Source organism: Plectropomus leopardus, chromosome 9, assembly GCF_026936395.1.
Source record: "Plectropomus leopardus strain MGB_pleo_1.0 chromosome 9, ASM2693639v1, whole genome shotgun sequence".
Classification (NCBI taxonomy): domain Eukaryota; kingdom Metazoa; phylum Chordata; class Actinopteri; order Perciformes; family Serranidae; genus Plectropomus; species Plectropomus leopardus.
The window spans coordinates 33558586-33580766 of record NC_142184.1 but is presented as its reverse complement, the minus strand read 5'-3'; the positions used below and the strand labels follow the sequence as shown (position 1 = coordinate 33580766).

The window sequence follows — 22181 nt, the reverse complement described above, 5'->3', positions numbered from 1 at the left end:
AAATGAGTTTGTCAAGGCCCTGCACTCTTTAATCTATCTTAATATGACATGCCATTTACTTGTATCTGTACATTACATCCTTGAGTCTCAGTATTGCAGCACTGCCTTGCATTTTATATTTGGTTAGGGTGTATTTGATCTTTATCTACAGTCCACAGGTTTATCTTCTAACCCCTTTATGTACCATTCTGCATGTGCACACCTGCCGATGCAGTACGTGTGAATATGTGTCTCATTTTACTGCAGTTAGTCTTTACATTTGCTGTATGGTATATTAATTCAGTGGAAAAACATTACGGGCTGATTGTATTGTGTATTTTCTGGCATGTTTTATCAGTAGAATCGTTAACAGTGTCAGTGAGGCATTGTTAATGCCTCACAGGAATTCAGAAAATCTGCCTCTGTTAAATCTTTTACTTGAACTGGAGCCAAGACATTAGCACACACATAGAAATTGTTTGTGTGTGTGTGTTTGCACTCTTTTGAGCTCTATATTCTGAATATTTTACAATTATTATTTCATTAAAAATATTTTCAATATTTAACTGTACTACAAAATAGCACTTTTACAGTACATACACAAGATTTTGTTTTTTAGAGCAGTTTAGTGTATAATCAAGGGCTGGGACAAAATGGCTTATTTGCTAATACTACCGGGATACTTGGGTGCTGATTGGATACATAGGGTGATTTTTTATGTATTGCAATTTGATATTGATTGATTTTTGTTCACTACTAATGTACTGCCTGACCTCAAACAGACTTTGTTAACACCAGCTGTGCACAGTGTCACAGCAATATTAGCACATTATTTTTCACATCGAATAACAGGTCAAAGATTTTCAATTGTGGGTTTTATCGCATTTGATGCATTGACATCTCATGAACACATAGACAGAATTTCTTCAAATTTGCTGGTCAAGAGTCTGTCGGATTGTCTTGAACAGGATATCTTGAGAAATCCTTGAGGGAATTTCCTAAAATTTGGCACAAATGTCAACTTAAGACTCAACTGATTAGAATTTGTCGGTTGAAGTTCAAAGGTTAAGGTCTCCGTAACTTCACAAAACATGTTTTTGGCCATTACTCAAAATTTCACATGCAATAATTGTGACAAAATTTCACCCAGATATCTATAAAAAAGAAGCAATGACATTTTGTATCTAAAAGGTCATATTCACTGTGACATCAGAATTTTCACAAACAAATCTCAAGCCATTACTGAACATCATAACTCTGGAACAGAAGGGGAGACATTTGCTCAGATACTGAATTGGTGACACTAATATCGGTTATCCGCTTTAAAACTGTGCTGACTGGAGAAAGATGTGTGTGAAACATCATGTTTTAATGGACTCTGATGTAAACTGTAAATGCAATTTGCTTGTTTCACAGAGGCATACAACTGTGAGGTGGTAGTTCTAGTTATGGTAAAATGCCTTTGTGACAAAATCTCTGTGGGAAGGATTACCCACATCCACTAATCCAGACAATTAGACAGTATCATAACGTGAGATATTAATTACAACACATATGATCATACGGGAACACCAAGCTCCTGTGGCATTAATCTGATCCCGGATCAGTTCCGTCACTGAATGATCTGGGCGAAGGAGCATCGTCCAGTAGAGCCTTTGAAGGCAAATAAACTTTGTCCAGCAGAGATGGCATATATGTGGCCAAGCATAAATAAAAATCTCTTTTGTATTTGTACGAGACACCTAAAATGACAAGCGTTAATGGGCTTTAGAGTTTCGTGCATCCTGTTTTGTAATTCTTGTGTGCAACTTGTTATTGTTTTTTTAAGAGGGGACACTTGAAATTTTTTTGAAATTATAAAATTAATCATAAATGTTTTTCTTAGAAAGGCATTTGGATGCTAATAATCATTAATATGTAAATCTGTGGGAACATCAGACTGAGCACCAGAGCCTGCTAGCTCACGTGAATTTCACTTGATAAACAAGTTTAGATTTGAATAAGCGCCTTCATTATCTGGTGCATTATCTTCTCTATTGGGAAACAATTCTAACAGCTGTTATGTTTTTTATGGTACATAAATGATCGTTTAAAGCTCTCCGTCATTAAAGAATCGTCTGTTTAATGCAGATATGCAGCTTTTTTTCAGAGGATGTTTGCGATTCCAGCTAAAACCAGCCATGCCTTTCCCATCATGCCTCAACCTGTTACTGCTCTGTTTTCTTTAAATCAACGGGATGAAAGACCCACACATATCTCTCCCAGCATCTCTCATCCCCTATCACTCTGTGTTCTGCTGATTAAGAAGCCTCAAGATTTTTCAGGCATGCACAGAGGACATTTTACTGTCACATATCCAGTCATAAATGACCACGCCCTTTTTTATTTACTGTTTTGTTAATATGAACTTAAATCTATTTTTTCTGCATCACTTTAGGCTTTCAAACATGTTTTTTCTCCCTCTGTCTCTACAGTCTGCTCATGCCATACTGTAACTAAGAACATTTCCTTCTGTATGGTCTCATGGCCATTCAGTGCTGCATTACACAGGCGCGAGTGGCTGGTTTGTTAGTTTACGTACAGTCTTAAAGCTTTTTGTATATGCCCTGAACCGTCTCCACAATGTCTAAACCAGCCCTGTACCAAGCCCTTTAATGCTGCTTGTAAATTGCTCTGTCCACATAGTTTTCTGTCCATCTTTCAGTTTTTGCTTTACCATAATTTATCTCTTTGTCTTTCTCTGGCCCCCTGACTCTTGCTGTCTCTCTCACATATTGCTGATGAGGCCTGTTATTCAGACTCAGTGATGCAGAGAGAGTGTTTACACGGGCGAGGGAGAGAGTCTGAGGGAACAGGACCAGAATGTTTCAGAGTTATAGTTGATGTGCTTCTTCTTAGTCCATTAAGGCAATTACTTTCTGGGATGTCAGGCAGTGTCTAGAAGGTTAAATCACAACAATGATCTTACTATTTTGTAATCCACTGTGCTCATTGTGGAGCCAGACATGCTATGATATATGAGGAAGACTGAAATTATAGTTTGTACTGTATATACTGAGGGAACAGATAGACATGTCATGACACAAACACCACAATACCTCTTCAACCTTTTTTCTACTTCTTGTTTCTGTTGTGCTGTGATATTTAGGAGCAATAAACAAAGAACATACAGTTATAATGCTGATGGGAAATATTTTTATTTTATTTTAGAAAACAGAGATTATACACTATATATGATCTACAGGAATAATTTATTTACCAGACAAAAATGTATGTTGGATTCACTTGCAAAACTCAAACTTGGCTGTTATGGATTTTTTTTTACCCCCATGAAAATACTTTAGATGAGGTATTGCTGATTTTGTTTACATAAACATTGAACATATGTAAACTTTTTTATAAGGATCCCTTAAATTGTTTCTTTAAGGAATTGTGACAAAGATATAAACTCTATGCTGCTCTGTGGTGGAGGATAGGGACAACTTGTTCTTGAAGCCAGTCATCACTTTGAGAAATAACAGGACATATCAAAATGAACAGAGATATACCAAAAACTTGAAGTAACATTACATTTGCTCATCCTTATACAGTTTGTCCCATGTCATAAAAAAATCACATATAATCTCTAGCCACCAAATCAGCGTTGTGTAACCCTCAGGCCAGACTGTTTACCGTGGTAGTCAGGAACATCTACAAGGTCTCCATCTTATCTTAACCTCCAGACATCCAGAGCAAAAACCACCTGACATAAAGTATGCAAAGGGTGAAGGACTTTGAAGGCCTCTTGGATTAACTACCATTAAAGCATTTTTTTTACGCATGTGTTTGTTTTTTGGGCCCATGTATGTAACATGTAAATGAAAAAGTGAAAAAGTTGGATTTCCCCCCTTAATGAAGTACGCCTTTTTCTTCTTCTTCTGCTTCTGCTTCTTCTACAACAGTGACAGACATTATGGTGACACTAAAAAATTACCTCAAGGATTTAAAGTACTATGAATTGACAATATAGCATTATATCTATTAAAAAACCCGATTTTTGGCTCAAGTGCCTCCCCCCTTGAGGCAATCAGTTGGTGAGAGGGCGATGACCGGTGTCGTGTGGAAAAGTGATCGTCCGCCAGGAACTGCAGGAGCTGTTCAAGCATTATTGCCCAGTTTATTTACATTTACAGCTGCTTTTATCACAACCTGCGAATTCACACAACTTTATTAGCGTGGTAATAGCAAAGGTATGTCTGCATGGAACCTTCACGTTTCTTGTAACCGAATAATCACAACTGTGGACAAAGAAGTGTATGCAGCTTATAGCATGACCAGGACTGACGTTTACCATTTTATAGACAATACTATAGTATTATTTTTGACTAGGCTTGGGCATTATGTAGTATCACGCACAACAAGGGACTTGGATTTGACTGAACATGCACAACTGCCACATTTTGAAATGCATCTATTACATCCAGTCACATTATGTAATTCCCAACTTTGCTTCATCTAGCTTCAGCTTGAACAAAGGTCTGTTTAGCCAGTAAAGAGCTGAAAACACAGGTGCACTGGGCCTTTAAAGCATGTGCTTGTTCCTTATAAAGTTCTGTTGAATTTATTTCTGCATCCAGCGCAATCTTTTTTTTACTTTACTTGGGATTCTTTTGGTGTCTGAAGTCCTTGAATCAAGTGAAATGCATACATGGAATAAATTAAGTAATTGGCCAGTCATATTAATTTCAAAGCTAAATTACTTATTAAGATGAAAAGTTCACACATTTCCACACAATCAAGAACTTTACAGGTAAAGCTGGTAACAAGATGAGTGAAATGATTTTTTGTCTCCTTTGTTTCTTCCGTCCACCCTTCCACTTCCAGCTGCCAGTGTGTTTGGACAGGAGCTCCCATCAGGCCCTCATGGCTGCACAGAGGGAAGCTGTTACCCTGCCACAGGAAACCTTCTGATTGGACGGGCTGTTAACCTAACCGCCACCTCGACTTGCGGCCTAAACGGACCGGAGCACTACTGCATTGTCAGCCATCTGCAGGTGAGAACGCACTTGAACACACAGCAAGGGTGAAATATAAAGAGTAACTGGTTGTTATGGTTGATTCAAATTTTCCATTCTGCTAATGGCAGGTTAATCCCTCTGTGCACCCGGTATCACATTATGTGATCCACACGTTTTTCCACAGTTTTCAATTTCAGTCAATCAGCTCAACTCTCCCGCCTTCCTTTTCCATCTCTCGCACATCCCATTCACAGTACACTGCAGCTTGTAGTCAGGGCAAAGAAAAATGGGATGGTTTGTTTGTTTTCTCTTTCATGCTTTCATCCATCTTCATCCTTCAGTCTCCACTCTTCAATCTTCATTTGTTCATCTGTCTGTTTGTTTGTAACTCGGTTTCCATGAGCAAGGCCCCCTAACGCTTCCCAGCCTTTCAGTGTCAGGTACAGGTGTACACACACAGCCTCACCTTAGTCACACACACACACACACACACACACACACGCGCGCGCGTGCTCTTTATCTCTCTCTCTGTGTCTGTCACTGTCTTGACCTCGTTGTTTTTTTACATTTTAGGTCTCTCTTTTTCTCTTCAAACATCTTTCTTGCTCCATTTTTGTTTTTTACACGCTTGACTGCCTCCTCCACCCTTAACCCTAACCCTAACCCTAACCCTAACCCATCATCATCAGGCTGATGACGCACCACAATTCTTCAATCAGCTGAATTCACTCTTTACACTGATGTCAAGATTACCATAGTCCATAGATATGTAAATCATACTCAAAATGTGCTCCTTGTTGCTTCTGATGGTAGCTTACTCACAGCTGATATTCTTACGTGTGAAAAATGGTTGCAGTGATCAGGGACTGCTTCTAATCAAAGCAGAATGACCTTTCATGACGCAGATATGCCAAAATGTAAAGACATACGCTTAAATGTATATTAATTGGGATGTAAATTTAAGAGTATTTTAGGATAAAACTGACTGATAATTTACATGTGTTTATTTTTTATCCTGATTGTGAAACTGATTGTCAAACTCTTATCAAAATAGGCATACACTTGCCAGATTTTAGTCAACAGCGTTCTTTTTTTTTATAGACACAAACCAAGTTTACATTCATCTGGGCCTCCTCACATTATATACGCAAACTGTAAGTAATGAGGAGATTTATGATTTATTACCAATTCAAATCTGATTATTCAAAGCCTCCTTCTCTTGTTTCACTATAAATTTCCACACAGACCATTACTGTTACAGTTACACATCTTTTCTGAGTTAGTTACTTAGTAAGACTTAGTTCAGGCTTCCTTTTTCTTAGAATTGGTTTCCAGCACAAAATATGGTTTTGTTTTGATTTTATTTACATTTATTTGCATATTGAATTGTGACAACCTCGGAGGCTTTTAAAAACATGCACTTTTGCAAGAAGAATAGTGTTGTTCATGTTTACTTCATTTATTCTATTTTTCTCTATTAACCAACAAAACAAAAATTGTTGTCATATTTATCAATTAATAAAAAATTACAGATTGTATGCCCTAAATTTCAAAATTCCCCTGTGATATCAAAAATTGTATTGAATATTTTCAAGGCATTGTATCGACATTAATTTTTTTATTTTTGTTAAAACAGTATGTAGCAGATACTTGAAATTTATTTTTTAACAATGCTCTGGTTAACATGGATAGAATTAGGCACAAAAAACACTTCGATTGTTGAGGAAATGATCATATTTTAGCTTTAAAAAAGGTGGTTTTGTAGGCACAATCACAGAGAAAAAAGCAGCGATGTCTGGGTGAAAAACAACCCATTGCGTGGCACTGTCCCTGCCGAAGAGTCAAGGGTCACAACAAAACAAGTGTTTCACCACCCTGAGTTGTTTAGATGCTTAACAACACCTCCCACCACAGAGCTCATCAGCTTATGAGTGTGCAGGCGTTAACTTGCACCTATGTGATATGCACATAACTACCCTCTTTTAAATTCATCAGGGTTGCTACAAAAAAAACAAGTTTGGTGCCTAAAAAGCAGCTAGAAACACAGCAATGACTCACTAAAAAACAAAGCGGTTCTGTTGTTTGTTGGTCGTGAACAGTCGTCTGCAGCTCTGCAGTTTGACAAGCTATGTTATGCCTAAAATGCAATGTTTTAGGCATAACATAGCTTGTCAAACTGCATGATGCTGCATATGAATTATACAAATGTAAGAGTTACATGGTTTGCAATAACACACAATGGCAACGTCTTCCTCTGGTGACTGGGCTGCTGCTGTAGCCCCAGCCCACCTCCCACATTAATCCAAACAGATATTTTTGTGAAATAAGCAGACACAAATTCAACTATAGATACAGGCAGTAGCTTTACATCACCCTGAATTCTTACCTGTGTGATGCAAGACAAAACACTTGAAAGTGTTTCCATCACCTCTACAGTATGCAGCTCTTGTATTTCTTTCTGCCCCTACATGACACCACTGCTGACATGTTCACTATCATGTTGACAGTCACCTCTCTCTCTAAACTACACGCATTTCCGTGAACATGTTTGCGCCTGCACCTCCATTGCCTCAGGGCAGGAATATCCAACAGTGTCATGCTCTAGTTGAATATGATTGACATTGTCTGATTGGTGAGAGGCCCTCTACGATAGCACGGGGCAGGATATGGTGACAACCTGTCGTAACATAATTCCAGGTGCGGACCACGGCTACTTTAGAGGCCCACACCAAACATTTAAATGTCCTGAAGTTCATCAATCATTTGTGTTTGACGTAGGGACTCCCAGGTTGTTGTTTTAGTGTTCCTTGTGAGATCAGATTGCATAGTTTTTATGCACATTTGTTTCCCAGGGGAAGCAGTGCGTTTAGGCAGCTGATGTTGAGCCCATTGTGTTAAAGGCCCTAGTTTGGCCCTTTAGGCCCACCTGATAAAACTGTAACTGTAGAACTAAAACTGTAACTTAAGACAGGAGAAAGGAACAAGAAAAGTGAAGGAGATAACAGGGAAATAACGAAAAAGAAAGGAATGATGCTGAGAGAATGGTAGAGGCTGAGAAATAGCAAAAAAAGAAAAAAGCAGGATAATGAAGAGTGAGTTGCAGCGGTAGCAGCAGAGAAATATCAGTGTCAGAGCTGTAACTGAGGTGGAAAGGCAACTGAATGAGGAAGGTGGAGTTTTATAAGCCACCATCGTAGTGTGACAAAGAAGTGTGTTCAAATCAGCATCAGACTTACATGAGTGTATTGTTGGAGCAGAAAGCCTTGTAGTTGAGCTGACCAGGCTTGACTAATGGGAGATAAATAAGAGCTCAGAGGAGGGAGGGAGGGTCTTAAAGCCAATTTGACACCAAGCTCCTACTGAAATTGAAACTACAGTGTTGTTGAAAGAGAAGATAAATAAAAATCTGGTTATTTTTACTTGTATATACAGTATATTTATTCATTTATTTAAGATTACAGGGATAATGTACATCAATAAAAATGCCTGTAAATGTGCCAGTTTTGTCATCTTGGCTAATTTTCAACTGCAGATGCTATCATCCAAGTGTTGACAGGAAGCTTCAAGTCCACAGCAAAAACATCGACACTTCTTGCCCAAGACGGGCCGGTGCCTTCAATTGATCATTCTGCTTCAATTGATTTATTTATAACAGAACTTTATTTAACTTCATTATAACACTTTTTTAATTGAATTTTATCATAACAGTACTTGAAATTACTTCATTATACGTATGACAGTAGCTACTACATTTAACTTTTTTTTGTAACCAAATTTCATGTAATAATTTTGTATTTTAGTAGTTTGCATTAGTTTAGAGGAGATTTCAAAATATTGAGAAATATATTGTGTATTGCAATGTAGCTTAAAAATATAGATATAAAGATATTATTTTAAAGCCATATGGCACGGCCCCAAAATTGATCGACCTTAAACATTCTCAACATTAACTAAATTCTTTTTTTTTCTTTTCTTTTTTAAATTCCATTTCTTTACAAATACTTTAAAAATGTTGTTTTTGGACCTCGATTCCTGTTAATGCTAAAAATCTGCAGCAAGTACTGAGTGCTGAGGCGCTGTAAGGATGGCACATTGCATTGGGCATTGTGGAGGGGCTACTGTGTAGGAAGGAATGTGCCCTGAGATGAGGGTTTGGGCAGATTTATGCTGGGATTAGGGAGGTATAGGTGAACAAGGCAAGCATGTATGTGAAAAACCACACACATTCACTCACACGTACACATGTACAAGTGGCCGTGTGTGCACCCGTGGTCACTGGCACATACACACACACGCACACACACACGCATTCCAGCACACTTTAGGCATTTCTTTTCACTTTAGGAGTCCCTTTAATGGCGATGTTGTTGTTAACAGCTTAATCACCCTTGACAACAACCTAATTAAGAAATGCTGCCCTGGAATCCGCTGTTTCTCTCTGCCAGTTTACCCTCATCTGCCTGTTTAGGCCCCCCTCCCCCCTCTGCTCCCCTCTTTATGGCGCCCTCTCAAATGCACCCCCTTTTACCCTCGCTCAGCATCTCCCTCTCTCTCTGCTGGCCCCCTTCTTTGCTTCTTTGTCCTTCACCCCTGCTGTGCTGTTTGAGACCCCTCTTCACCGGGTACCCACTTCTCTCACCTGCACCTTCCTTTCTCTAACCACCTTTGCGAATGTTACTATTACACCCCCTTAAGATTCAAGCTCTTGCTCTTGGCCTAGGTCCCCACATTCTTGTGTGTTTCCCATGCCCTCTGCCTTCAAACTCTTCCTGTCCCTCTTCTGCTCTCTGACTCATCAATGTCAGCTTTTCAGCAGCCAACTGTGTCCCTTTTTCATCCTTTATCGTTCCCTTTAATTCATGTCAGTGCCTCACCATACCCCTTTTACTTCACTTTTATGTTTATGGAAGTGTATTTACCATCAGAAGGCAATCTGTTAACTTTTAACAAGAGGAACAGCTAGTGTTGGTCAGTCAAACAGTTTGGCCCAGACAGACATGTTTCACCAAATGTTTGACTGATTGCCATAAAAGTTTGTATGGACATTCATGGTTCCCAGGGGATGTATCCTTCTGACTGAAAATCTGCTACATTTTCCTGTTGCATCACCATAAGGTTGAGATTTCTAGTTTTGAGTGAAATATCTCAACTGCTAAATAGATTTCCTTTAAATTTGGTACTCATTGTCCCCTCAGGATGAACTGTAATAACTTTGGGGATTCCTAGATTTTTCATCCAATGCTACATTCAGATTTTTACCTGTTTGGTTAAATATCTGCTGGATGGCCAATTGACATTGGGGATCCCCTTTTCCTATTGTGCCGCTATGAGGTTTACATTTCTGTTTTTTACTGAAATGTCTCAACAAATTTGAAATGGATTGCTTTGAATTTTGGTACAGATGCTAATTTCCCCCTTATAATAAAATGTAAGAACTCTGATGATCTTCAGACTTTCTATCTAGTGCCATCATCTGCTCAAAGGTTTTATTTATACCAATACTTTGGTGAAGTAATAAAAGAGTTGCATTCACATCTGCCTCAGCTACAGTTTGTTTAGTGCTAATGACTAAATGTAAGTTTGCTAACCCTATAAACTAAGGTGATAATGCTGTAAACATTATACCTGCTAAACATGATCATATTGACATTGTCTGTGTGAGCATATTAGCATTAAGCTTAAAGCACTGCTCTGTCTAAAAACAGCCTCACAGAGATGCTCGACTCCGACTTGCAATATTTAAATGATCACATGGCTTAGAGTACATGGTGCAAGTGGATTTGGGGTGTATCCAACCACTTTTGTTCATTAAACAGCACATAATCAGGGCGCAAAGAAAGGCTCAAGGGGCAAAGGGGGTTGTATTTAGTTCCTTGATTAGTCAAAGGTGTGTTTTGGGCATAGCATGAAGTCAACCAATCAGTGTTATCTCCCAGTACTTTTGAAAGCCTCGTGCACCTGGCTCACTGCTATTTACATGGCAAATTCAACAAACTGGTGAAGCAAGTGGTTTTCTGCTTAATAATACAGTAAGAGTCTTGACATCACTGTAGCAAATATTGTGGTACATTAAAGCAGCAAAACTAAACACTGTAGTGAAATACATGACAGGGGAAACATAATTAAACTTTCAGCTCTCTCCTAATGTGGAGTGGGACAGCAGTGCTGCTCTGATCTCTGCTGTGTTGACATTTTACAAAGTAATTTCCTCATTAATTACTTATTATTTTACCCAGTTGCAACCTGCATCTGTGCGTACCTGTGTGTGTAATGAGCAGAGTGTACATGCGTTGTGAACCCGCCTATGTAGACACATTTTGCTACATGAATAATGCGCACTTTAAATAGCAGGAAAATACTGCACCATTGACATTTTACCAGGTTTTTATTAGTCAATAGCACAATGGATTTATGCTGCCTCAAAATACACTAACAGTGTTCCTGACTACACCTCATGTTAAGATCTATGATCTCTGGGATGGAGCTACTTACACTGCATGGGCCCTGGCAATGAAAATGACAACTGCTTTGTTTAGAAACTAGCAATGACAGTTGCGCTTGGTGTGATATTCTGGCCTAAGTCTTGTTTCTCGCCCCTCTTTCTTATCCTCACAGTTGTGTCCATCGCTCACACTGTTATTCTTCCTCTCATATGCCTCTCCTCTCTCCTTGCCTTTCTTTTACTCTTGCTTCTCTCCCTCCAATGACTCTTCCTGTTGAATTTTTTGACCCAGTGGAGACACAATCCAGTCCCCTCTGGCTTTTGTCCCATTCACACTGGTACTGGCACACAGGGGCACTTTACCCACATTTTTTCAGCTTCACAGATGAAAGCCCTATTCTGAGGGAACAGCTCTATCACAGGGGCTCGACTGACACTGTGGAACACACACAAGACACAACCTGCATGCACACTGAAGGTGTTTGTGAGGAACTACAGCACGTTGTTTACAGCATCTGTAGTTGTTTTATTACACGGCTGGTTCTTTCTTTCTCCAAGAGTAAACATGTATTTTCTGCATTTACAGGAGTCTGACAAGTGTTTCGAGTGTAACTCCCTGCATCGCTACAACCCGGACCACCACAGAAACAGCCACCGCATTGAAAATGTTATCTACCTCATGGACAGCAAAGGGGACAACACCTGGTGGCAGTCTGTCAATGGTGTGTGTGCATGTGTTTACTCTGTAACAATACACAAGAACATGTGCAGTGTGTTCCTCTTGCTGATTGTCCCTCTACATGTAGGAGAGTCAGTGAGTGCAAGGAATAAGTTTTATGCTTCTTCTTGTATTGTAAAGAGTTAAAATTATGATGGTCAAGAACCTTTACATTTTACAGTGGTTTTACAAAATAATTAACTCTTAGTCCGTCAAAATACTGTAGAATGCTTCAATGCTAAAAGAAGCAGGGCCACACAATCAGGATGGTTTGAAAAGCATAAAGGGCCTTTAATTCACAGGGCTAGAAACATTCACAATACACCAACACTTACCACCTTGCGCCTTCTCCAGGATGAAGCACATCAGCTTGCGCCTTCTCCAGGGTGAAGCTGATAGGCATTGGTGTATTTTAATGTTTATAGCCCTATGAATTAAAAGCATTTAATACTTTTAAACCACCCTGAATGGGTGGACCTGGTTCTTTTACGCCACAGTTTTGGTCATAGGTTCCTCCCTTTTTTTGAAATATTCCCTCCCTCGAGCACCAGTGGTTTGAGGGACCCCAGAAGCAAGTTTTTCTTTTTTTTTTCAATCTATGACCTCATGTTGGAAAACTTTAAGGCAAAAATGCAAAGAAGGATGATTAAGGTTCCTCTGCTGTCACTGTATCACTGTCAAACAGACATTGACTTTAGGAGATGAGACTTTTATGTCAAATGTGTTTTGTTGTGACTCTGACTGACAGTTTCTTCCTCCACAGGACTGGAGAATGTCAGCATCAGACTGAACCTGGAGGCTGAATTCCACTTCACACATCTCATCATAAAGTTCAAGGTACAAACACTTAATTGGATGTATGTTGGGACCTGTGTGCATGTGCGTGGGCCCCTGTTTGAAAAGATGACTGTACTATATGTATTTAAGCCAGTGTGCATACTTGACCAGGTTTATGTTTGTTGTGTACACTCAGAAAATGGAAGGCCACATTCCATCAGGCTTAAATCTACCATGATAGTGTTTGTAAAGCAAACATGAAAGAAAAAGTCCAGATAATTCAACCTGACACGGTGCTGTCATATGATCACAAAAGTCACAGATTTCTCTCCTGCAGTATTGGTCAATATGACCTTATATTCATACATAAAAGACAAGCTTCAACAAAATTCCATGTGCTGTTTCATAGAGAGAAATTGCCACAAAGCAAATACAGCTAACACAACAAACACTAAGAAGCTGTGCTGATGAAGTGAAGAGAACTGATTTCTTTCTTTTGTGCCACAGACTTTCCGACCTGCAGCCATGATCATCGAGCGTTCAGCTGATTTCGGCCGCACTTGGCGCCCCTACCGCTACTTTGCCTCAAACTGCACCAAGACCTTTCCTGGCATCCACGCCAACGGCCTGCACCACATCAACGACGTCATCTGTGAAGAGCGCTACTCCGACATTGAGCCCTCCACAAATGGAGAGGTAAGAAGTAGAGGAGGTGCTGGCATCAGTAATAGTAGAGACAGATCAGACAGGGAGGACAGAGTTTCTTGTTCAAAGTCAAAGCATTTAGATAAATAAATAAATAAATAAATAAAATTTTTGCTGTAAACAAACAAAATACCATAAAACCAGCTACGCCCACAATGTAGTCATTCATCTCTGAATACTTTATGACTTCCTGAGCTTGTCTGTAGCAACCAAGACCATTGGTTTCTCGTCACAAATGACCTTAAAGAATGTGTATCTGTAGGTGACTTTCAGAGTGTACCTATGATTCAGGTTCTCTGCACATGGTTCGCAGCATAGAGGTGGCTGAGCTCGGCATTGATGAAAGCACAACACTCACGTGCGAATTTCAGCTCCTTAATCTCCAAGATGCATTGACGCACCGCCATTAATTACCATCTGTTTCCATCAAAGCAGCGCTAAAACATTATGCTAAATTAGTCCGTTCCAAGTTTGAAAGAAAGACTGAATAAGTAAAAGATAAAAATAGAGAGGTAACCGTGAAGTTTTCAAGGACATCTGCCCATACTACTTTCTAGTGTTTACCTGTTGTCTGGTCTGTCTGTGATGTTGTATGGACACAGCAAAACACCCCATACATACACAGAAAGGTATACTCATCTGCTGCAGAACAGTGTACACAGCTCGTCTTTACCAGCAATGGGAAAGGAGTCTATAACTTATTTTTTAGTGGGTTTACCTGTTTGTAAAAAAAAAAACTGCATGCATGTGCTAATTTTAGTGGAAAAGTGGAACAGGAAGAACAGTGTCAACAATGACAACGGTGCTGACAGAGCTTACAGTGTCTGAGGGGGAACCAGAGGATGGGAACTACATTTCCAAAACAACACCATCCAGATATCAGTGGTTACTACCAGATAAGCACAGTGCAGAGCGGCAGAATTTAACTAGTCAGTGGATACACACTAGTCAGTGGGACTCACATGCACTAACATGCATGTGTTGCTGGACCATTTACCACAACAAAGAACAGGAAAGCACAGATTTACAACCATAGACTGTATATACAGAGGGATGATCAATCTCCACATTCTCACACTGATATTTGTTCAATTTGAACCTATTCTGTTATTGATTAACGTTTTGCTTTAGCTGTCTTCTTCAATCCCAGAATTTAACAGGATTTCTGTCTTTCTCTGTCTCTCTCTCTCTCTCTTTCTGTTCTGTATTCAAGGTCATTTACAAGGTTTTGGATCCTGCCATTCAGGTGAAAGACCCTTACAGCCTGGACATTCAAGGTCAGTGGAAATACTGTTTTAAGTTGAAACAAAATGCTGCTCCCCAGATGTTTAGCCTAATACACATTTTAACATTAATTATTCAACAAAATGTTTGCATACTAATGGATTTGAGTTTTATATTAATTTAACAAATCAAATCTAATGAATCCTTTACAGAACTTCTGCGTATCACCAACCTGCGTATAAACTTCACCAAGCTCAACACTCTGGGAGACGACCTGCTGGACCGACGCTTTGATGTCCTGCAGAAGTATTACTATGCCATCTATGAGCTGGTGGTCAGAGGGAGCTGCTTCTGTTATGGACACGCCTCAGAGTGTGCCCCGGTGCCAGGAGTGGAGGCCCGGGAGAATGGCATGGTAAGTTCCTGCACTTTCATGAAAAAAAAGGATTTTGTTACTACATTCAGGTCATCTACAGTAATCTCATGGGCTGTGGAATTAAACAGAAACTTGTTTCATGAAAGGCAAGAAGAGCAGTTTGATTGAAAATAAGAGAAACTTTAACTTGTCTGCACTGTTAAATACACATTATCATGCTATTATAATTGACAATGCCTTCATGAACACTTTTTTGCCACATTGTGATTGGCCAGATCCACGGTCGCTGTGTGTGCAAACATAATACAGAGGGCTTAAACTGTGAGCGCTGCCGACATTTCCACAATGACCTGCCTTGGAGACCAGCAGAGGCGGAGAACCCACACACCTGCAGAGGTGAGAACACACACACATAAACTGTCTCACAAAATTTAAATATGAGCAAGAACTCACAAATTGTTGTCTTTTGTAACATTTTTTTTTGAAGGCTTGACAGTGTTAAATTATTGACTTTATGACTCCATTGTTGCACACTAACACACACACACACACACACACACACATACACACATTGTCTTCATCATTACAAAGAGTTAGAAATTTTACTAACTTGAAATGTATTCAACATCATCTGCCCTCTTAAGTGTATTTGAGCTGCCGAAAAATTCATTTAGTTTAGTACAGTTTAGTAATCTCTGATGTACTGCTAATATACTTCTGCCTATTGTATATATCTTAGGGGTATTGTATATTATTGCCTCCTGCTGAGAAGCTGTTTCCTTTAAAAAGGCCATCCTGCAGTTTCTCATTGGTTCATTAAACTTTCTGCTACTTTTAAAACGATAAATTGAGGATGAGATGATGTGATAGGTAACTTTCCAACTGCTAATGAAAACATTTTGTTTACCTCTTATAGCCAAGCTTATGTTCATTTTCTGTCTAATGAGTTCATCATTTTTTTTGTTCAATTTCTTGTTTGCGTCTCTAGAGTGTAACTGTAATGGCCACTCAAACCAATGTCACTTTGACATGGCGGTGTATTTGGCCACGGGCAATGTCAGTGGAGGAGTGTGTGACGACTGCCTGCACAGCACCATGGGACGCAACTGTGAGATGTGCAAACCTTTCTACTACCAAGACCCTAACAGGGATATTAGAGACCCACGAGTCTGTGTCGGTGAGTCATTTGTTTTAAAATGTTTCTAGCCAGCTGGAAAATTTTGCTGCTGACAACAGTCTTTTTTGTCTTATCAGAAATAATAAAGACAGATCGGAATATAGTAATCTCCAAATAAGAAAATAATTTATGTCTGATTAGACAAAAAAATCTGTGAAAAAAGTCATGTTCCTCCGTATTGTGACCTTTCTCATGCCATTTGCAATAATCCACAGCAGCTGAAAGAATACAACCAGTCAGAGCCGAGAAGTCTTCAGCTGAGATGTCAATTACTGCTTGTGAACTGCGCTGGGCAGCGCCGTTCAAATATGAATCAAGAATCTGTTTGACTGATTGACTACAGTTTACGCACAGATTGACGTTATTTACAACTGCATTAGTCTCCTTGCCTCTGATTGGTTGTTTTTGTTCATCTGCCGTGGATTCTAGCTTATGCCAATGGAAGCAACTTGAGAGGGCGGAGACTTTTTTCACAGATCATCTGTTTCATGTATACTGAGTGGATACAGTGACCGTTTCAGCAGATATGATAAACCTTATTTTTATGAAGGTTATTAACTGTATCTTAAACCAAAAACACCTCTAAGAAAATATAAAAAAAATAAAAAAAAACACAACAAGTATTACATTACACACACACACACACATTGTGTTGTGGTAAGCGTGTGTGTGTGTGGGCATATTATGTATCAGAATGATTGACTTGAGTTATGAAGCTGAAACCTTCCCAAATTATTTTTTCCTTTCTCTCTTCTTCCTTTGTCAATTCACATTTCCCATTTATGTTATTTGCTTTTCTCTCTCATTCCTTTCCCCCTTTACTCTCCATCTGACCTCCAGCCTGTGACTGTGACCCGGTCGGCTCTTTGGAGGGAGGAGTGTGTGACAGTCACACTGACCTTGACATGGGGATGATCGCAGGACAGTGTCGCTGCAAAGCCAACGTCAAAGGCACGCGCTGTGACGACTGCAAGGAAGGTTATTACGGACTCAGCCAGAATGACCCGCTGGGTTGTCAACGTATGTATATGTGATTGTCTGCCAATAAAAACTCATCATGTTTGCACAGGGATGAAAATAGATTCATGGTGTTATGGAATTTAAAACCACATAATCTGCATTTAAGATCTGAAAATCTCATTCTCTGTGTGTGTTTTTTTCCATCAGCTTGCAACTGTGACCCCCGTGGCATCATCATGATGGGAGCTCCTTGTGACCAGATCAGTGGGGACTGCTCCTGCAAAAGATATGTCACCGGTCGCTACTGCAACCAGTGTCTGGTTAGTGACAGCTGTACCTTTTAATATTCATATTAATTTATTGATATTATATTCCAAAAATGATTATTTTTTGAGCGCCTGGTGGCTCAGTGGATAGCGCAGTGCCCCATGTACAAAGGCTGTGTCCTTGCCACAGCTGCCGCAGGTTCGAAACCAGCCTCGGCCTTTTGCTGCATTTTTATAGTCAAAAGTTCAAAAGTCAACTTTACTTTGACACCATAATGTTCTGCAAAAATGCTTTTCGGGCCGCTATTCATCACCATATCTCAGGAACAGAGGGAAAGATGTTTGGTCAAATGCTGAATTAGTGACACTAATCTTTGGTGTCCACCTTAAAACTGTGCTGATTGAATAGATTTTCTGTGCTGCTGGAGGAGGAAATGTGTGTGAAGCATCTGTGTTTTCACAAACATAGATACAAACTGTAAGCGCAACTTCACTGGTTTCTAGAGGCTGAGAATACAACCACAAAGCAATAATTCTACTTTCATAATGTGATGTTTTCCTCACCAGATTAATACTTTGTTGCACATTTGAAAGCCATTGTGTCACTAGACAATTGACCTGTTGTTACACTGTTTAAGTATTAACTCAATTTTGAAGTGGAGGCTCTCTTTTCATCAGCCAACAATAGGAAACAATTATCTTGTCAGCATAATGGAGCAGATATTAGATAGTAATATAACAACTGCATAAGCTGCACAAGGACAACAGAGCTTCAGAAACAGTACAGAGAGTAAAAACTACACATGACAGACTTCCTGGTTTTGAGACTGATTTCCATCCCTGCAGCCTGAATACTGGGGGCTCAGCAACGACCTGGCTGGCTGCAGACCATGTGACTGTGACTTTGGTGGAGCCTTCAATAACAGGTACAGATTTTTAAAATGTTACACATTTATCTTTAAACGTGTTTTCGAGAGCAAAATGTGTTGTTCTTTGCTAGTCTTCAGCTTTTCGAGTTTGCCTCTGTCTGTTACTTCAGGTGCATGATGGAGAATGGCCAGTGTGACTGCAGAAGGCATCTGATTGGTCGGCAGTGTTCAGAGGTTCAGCCCGGGTATTTCTGTGCTCCGCTGGACTACTACAAATTCGAGGCCGAAGACGCAACTGGGCACTCCCCTGCTGACCCTGCACTGCCGGTGAGCACGCAAGTCACTATGATTCAGACTCTTAACAGATCTCTGGGATGTGTGGGCACTGGGGATGTGGTGAAATATAAACTGCCAACATCAAGTCAAAGGCTTATCAGAATCAGACGCAAAGACTAAAACATATACACATTTTTTTCTTGTTGAGAGTGAGATTAGAAGACTAATTCCATGCTCATATTTGGCCAGATTCAAGTCTTTTTATATACAGTATGCAATCTGGTAGTGATTAAATATGTAATGAAATAACAGCTGTAGCTATTAAATGTGGAGCATTTAGTAGCATTTAATGCCCATGTAACATCTATGTCCTCCTCCCAGTCCCTTTGCAATATTGACCTTGTATTTTAACACTCAGTTATTTTCAATTTTACTGCACAACATTTTTGTGACAAGCCTGTTCCTGCTGTCACTGACTCATCTCATCAGCCTGTATCACCGTCTCTGTCCTACACTATCTCTCTACCCGCTTTCACATTCCATACTGTCTCTGTCTTTCTCCTCCACTGCCTTCCACGTCCTGTGGTCTCTAAATAGACCCCCTGTACTTCTCTATTTAGACCTTCGGGCAAGCTCAGACAGCCCGCACTTAGAACATCCCTCCAACAGGAATGTGGAAAAAAGTCAAGTATTGATTTCAGAATGTTATGAGAAAAAAAGGCAGCAGTGCAAGACATTGTGCAACAAGGGATACGTCTTAGACACACACGTTTGGGAGGGGAAGAAGGGGGCATTGCTTGTTTAAGTGACGCTAGGTGGAAATTGAGTGTACACGCTGATGGACAAAAAAGAGGTAGATAATATAAAGGATACAGTCAAAGTCCTGCATTTCCGTACAGAACTCAAACTGCAGCTGAAGTGACCCATTAAAATAGCAGACAGTGGCAGAGATACCAACCTGTCACAACTAATTACTTTAAAATTTACTATAATTGTGACGCTCTGGCAGTTTCAGCACAGCATGGCTCTTTTTTCTGTGTCTTGTCATTTTTGCTTTCGGAATGAAAGGGTTGGGCAGGATGAAACTCTGTAAGTTGTAACTCTCCTCTCCTCTCCTCTCAGGGCAAAGTTCGTCCTCAGGCAGAGACCGACTGTGTTCAGCACCTCAGCAACCAGCTGAGGAGGCACCGGCGTCATCGTCGCATCACCAACTCGCAGCAACATCGGGCAGCCCTGAGACGGATCCGCCAGCTTCAACAAACAGTAGGATATTTGCTTTAACTGACACTGATTTTATTTATGGTTTGGCAGGGTACAGAAGAATCAATGGGTTAGCATGATAAAGTGAGAAGGGGTCGACTGATGTTGGTTTTTCAGGGCCAGTACCGATACCGTTTATAAGTACTTAACGAGACCGATAACAGGTAAAAAAAACAAAAACACTATGTTGATTAGTAATTCCCAACCCCTAAGATATGTCAGTTTGTGACGCCTGACCTCCAAGTTGAGAGCCTATGACTGAGGTTAACTACTAGCTGAGCAGTTTATCCATAAAGGTTTATTTTAAAAGCTTTAGCAGCTGAGTTAATGGAGTAATGGAGTATCCATGACCTATTCCAGAAATGTTAATGGTAGTTATGGAAGTGACCTGAATCTGTCAGCCAGCAGTAGTTTTTAGGGTCAGGCTTTGGCTCCGCATGATCATTAAACTCCTAAATGAGTAGCCTTTGTGTTTACATGTACAGTACAACATTTGAAAGCTTACATTTTTTAGGATTTATGGTCATGTGCTGTATGCACCACTTGGATTGTTAGCCTAATTAAATGTTTGACTGTCAAGTTAATTGTGTCATTTCGAGCCAGTCAAGCTGAATATGAAGTGTGGGGATATTTAGTCCAGTGTTGTAATCAGGGCATCTATCTATCAGTCCTTAAAAACGTCTTAAAATGTCCTGCACAAATGTGTCTCTTTATTTAACTTAGCCATCTTTAAATTTCTTTTTATCAAAATGAGACAAGCTCTTCTGAAAGTCCACATTTCTGATGTTACAAACCTTTAAATCTACCAATACTTTACTTTATACTTGTGCTTGTGCTTACCATTTGTCAAAATGTAGATTAGATTTACTCTGATAACCATATTATATAAAACCTGACTCCTACCACAAACATATGTGCTATTTATCTTAATACCACCTGCATACTTCAATAGGAAAAAGACGATTTATACAAAAAACTGTCTTAAATTTGGTTAAAAATGATCTTGAAGAGGTTTTAAAAAGCATTAGATTTAAGTGTCTGATATCTGTAGACATCCTGGTTGCAGTCAAGGCTACTGAAAGTTAAACAAAGACTGAGACCAAAACAGTTTGGATGGCATTTAAGTGCAGTGCTTGAGTAAATGTACTTACTGTACTTTATAGTCGTGAGAAGGATGGGGCTATTGTAGCTGCTGTAGCTGTATGCATGTTATGTTTATGTTGGAACAGGGAAATTTCATAACTTGTCTACAGCAGCAAATCTACAAAGGGAAGGCCACTCATGAGAGATCATGGTTATTTATCACCATTAATCTTTTATTAGCAATTAAGTTTAATTACTGATTGGTGTGCTAAGTGATTATATGATTGATTAAGCAGCACTAGTCATAAAAGCTGTGTGTACTGTACTGTACTGTACTGTACTGTACTGTACTGTGCTGCACTGTAGTATAGTATAGAAGTAAGTATTGTTTTAAGAAAAAAACAAATAAAAAAAAATTGTCCTCTGGTAATGTGTCTGCCTCCCTCAGCCGGATGTGAGAACCGTTCATAGAGAGCACACTCCCAGCCACATGGTGACGTGGACTGGACCTGGTTTTGCCCGCGTCAAAGATGGTGCCGGCCTGGTGTTCACCATCGACAACATCCCCTACGCCATGGAGTATGACATCATGATCCGCTATGAACCTGAGGTATGTGAGCGTGTAGATTGTAAAGTAAAAGAAAGATGTAAAACTCTTTTTTCTAAAGGTCTAAAACTAAGTGTGTGTGTGTGTGTGTGTGTGTGTGTGTGTGTGTGTGTGTGTGTGTGTGTGCGTGTAGTCCACAGAGGACTGGGAGGCTATAGTTAGCATTACATCTGTGCACCTGCCATCCAGTCTTCGGTGTGGAAACCTCCTTCCAACTGAACAGCTCTACACAGTGGCCCTGCCGCACCGCAAAAGGTACCATAACTGTGTGTGTGTGTGTGTGTGTGTGTGTGTGTGTGTGTGTGTGTGTGTGTGTGTGTGTGTGTGTGTGTGTGTGCGTGTGTGTGTGTGTGTGTGTGTGTGTGTGCGTGTGTGTGTGTGTGTGTGTGTGTGTGTGTGTGTGTGTGTGTGTGTGTGTGAGTGCGTGCGTGCGTGCGTATGTGTGTGTGTGTGTGTGTGTGTGCG

The 22181-nt window shown here is 39.9% G+C and overlaps 1 protein-coding gene across 2 annotated transcripts in view; it reads left to right on the top strand.

The window, feature by feature from the left end:
• lamb2l (laminin, beta 2-like) overlaps window positions 1-22181 on the top strand; it is a 61240-nt gene that overhangs the window by 22775 nt on the left and 16284 nt on the right. For both annotated transcript variants that reach the window (XM_042492274.2, XM_088082582.1), the window contains exons 3-17: window positions 4843-5012; window positions 12005-12140; window positions 12900-12973; window positions 13421-13609; window positions 14832-14895; window positions 15055-15257; window positions 15494-15614; window positions 16207-16395; window positions 17236-17415; window positions 17563-17675; window positions 18468-18547; window positions 18661-18817; window positions 19889-20029; window positions 21558-21719; window positions 21850-21971. In XM_042492274.2, coding sequence (XP_042348208.2) covers window positions 4843-5012; window positions 12005-12140; window positions 12900-12973; window positions 13421-13609; window positions 14832-14895; window positions 15055-15257; window positions 15494-15614; window positions 16207-16395; window positions 17236-17415; window positions 17563-17675; window positions 18468-18547; window positions 18661-18817; window positions 19889-20029; window positions 21558-21719; window positions 21850-21971 — 2101 coding nt within the window. The remainder of the gene's footprint in view (window positions 1-4842; window positions 5013-12004; window positions 12141-12899; window positions 12974-13420; window positions 13610-14831; window positions 14896-15054; window positions 15258-15493; window positions 15615-16206; window positions 16396-17235; window positions 17416-17562; window positions 17676-18467; window positions 18548-18660; window positions 18818-19888; window positions 20030-21557; window positions 21720-21849; window positions 21972-22181) is intronic.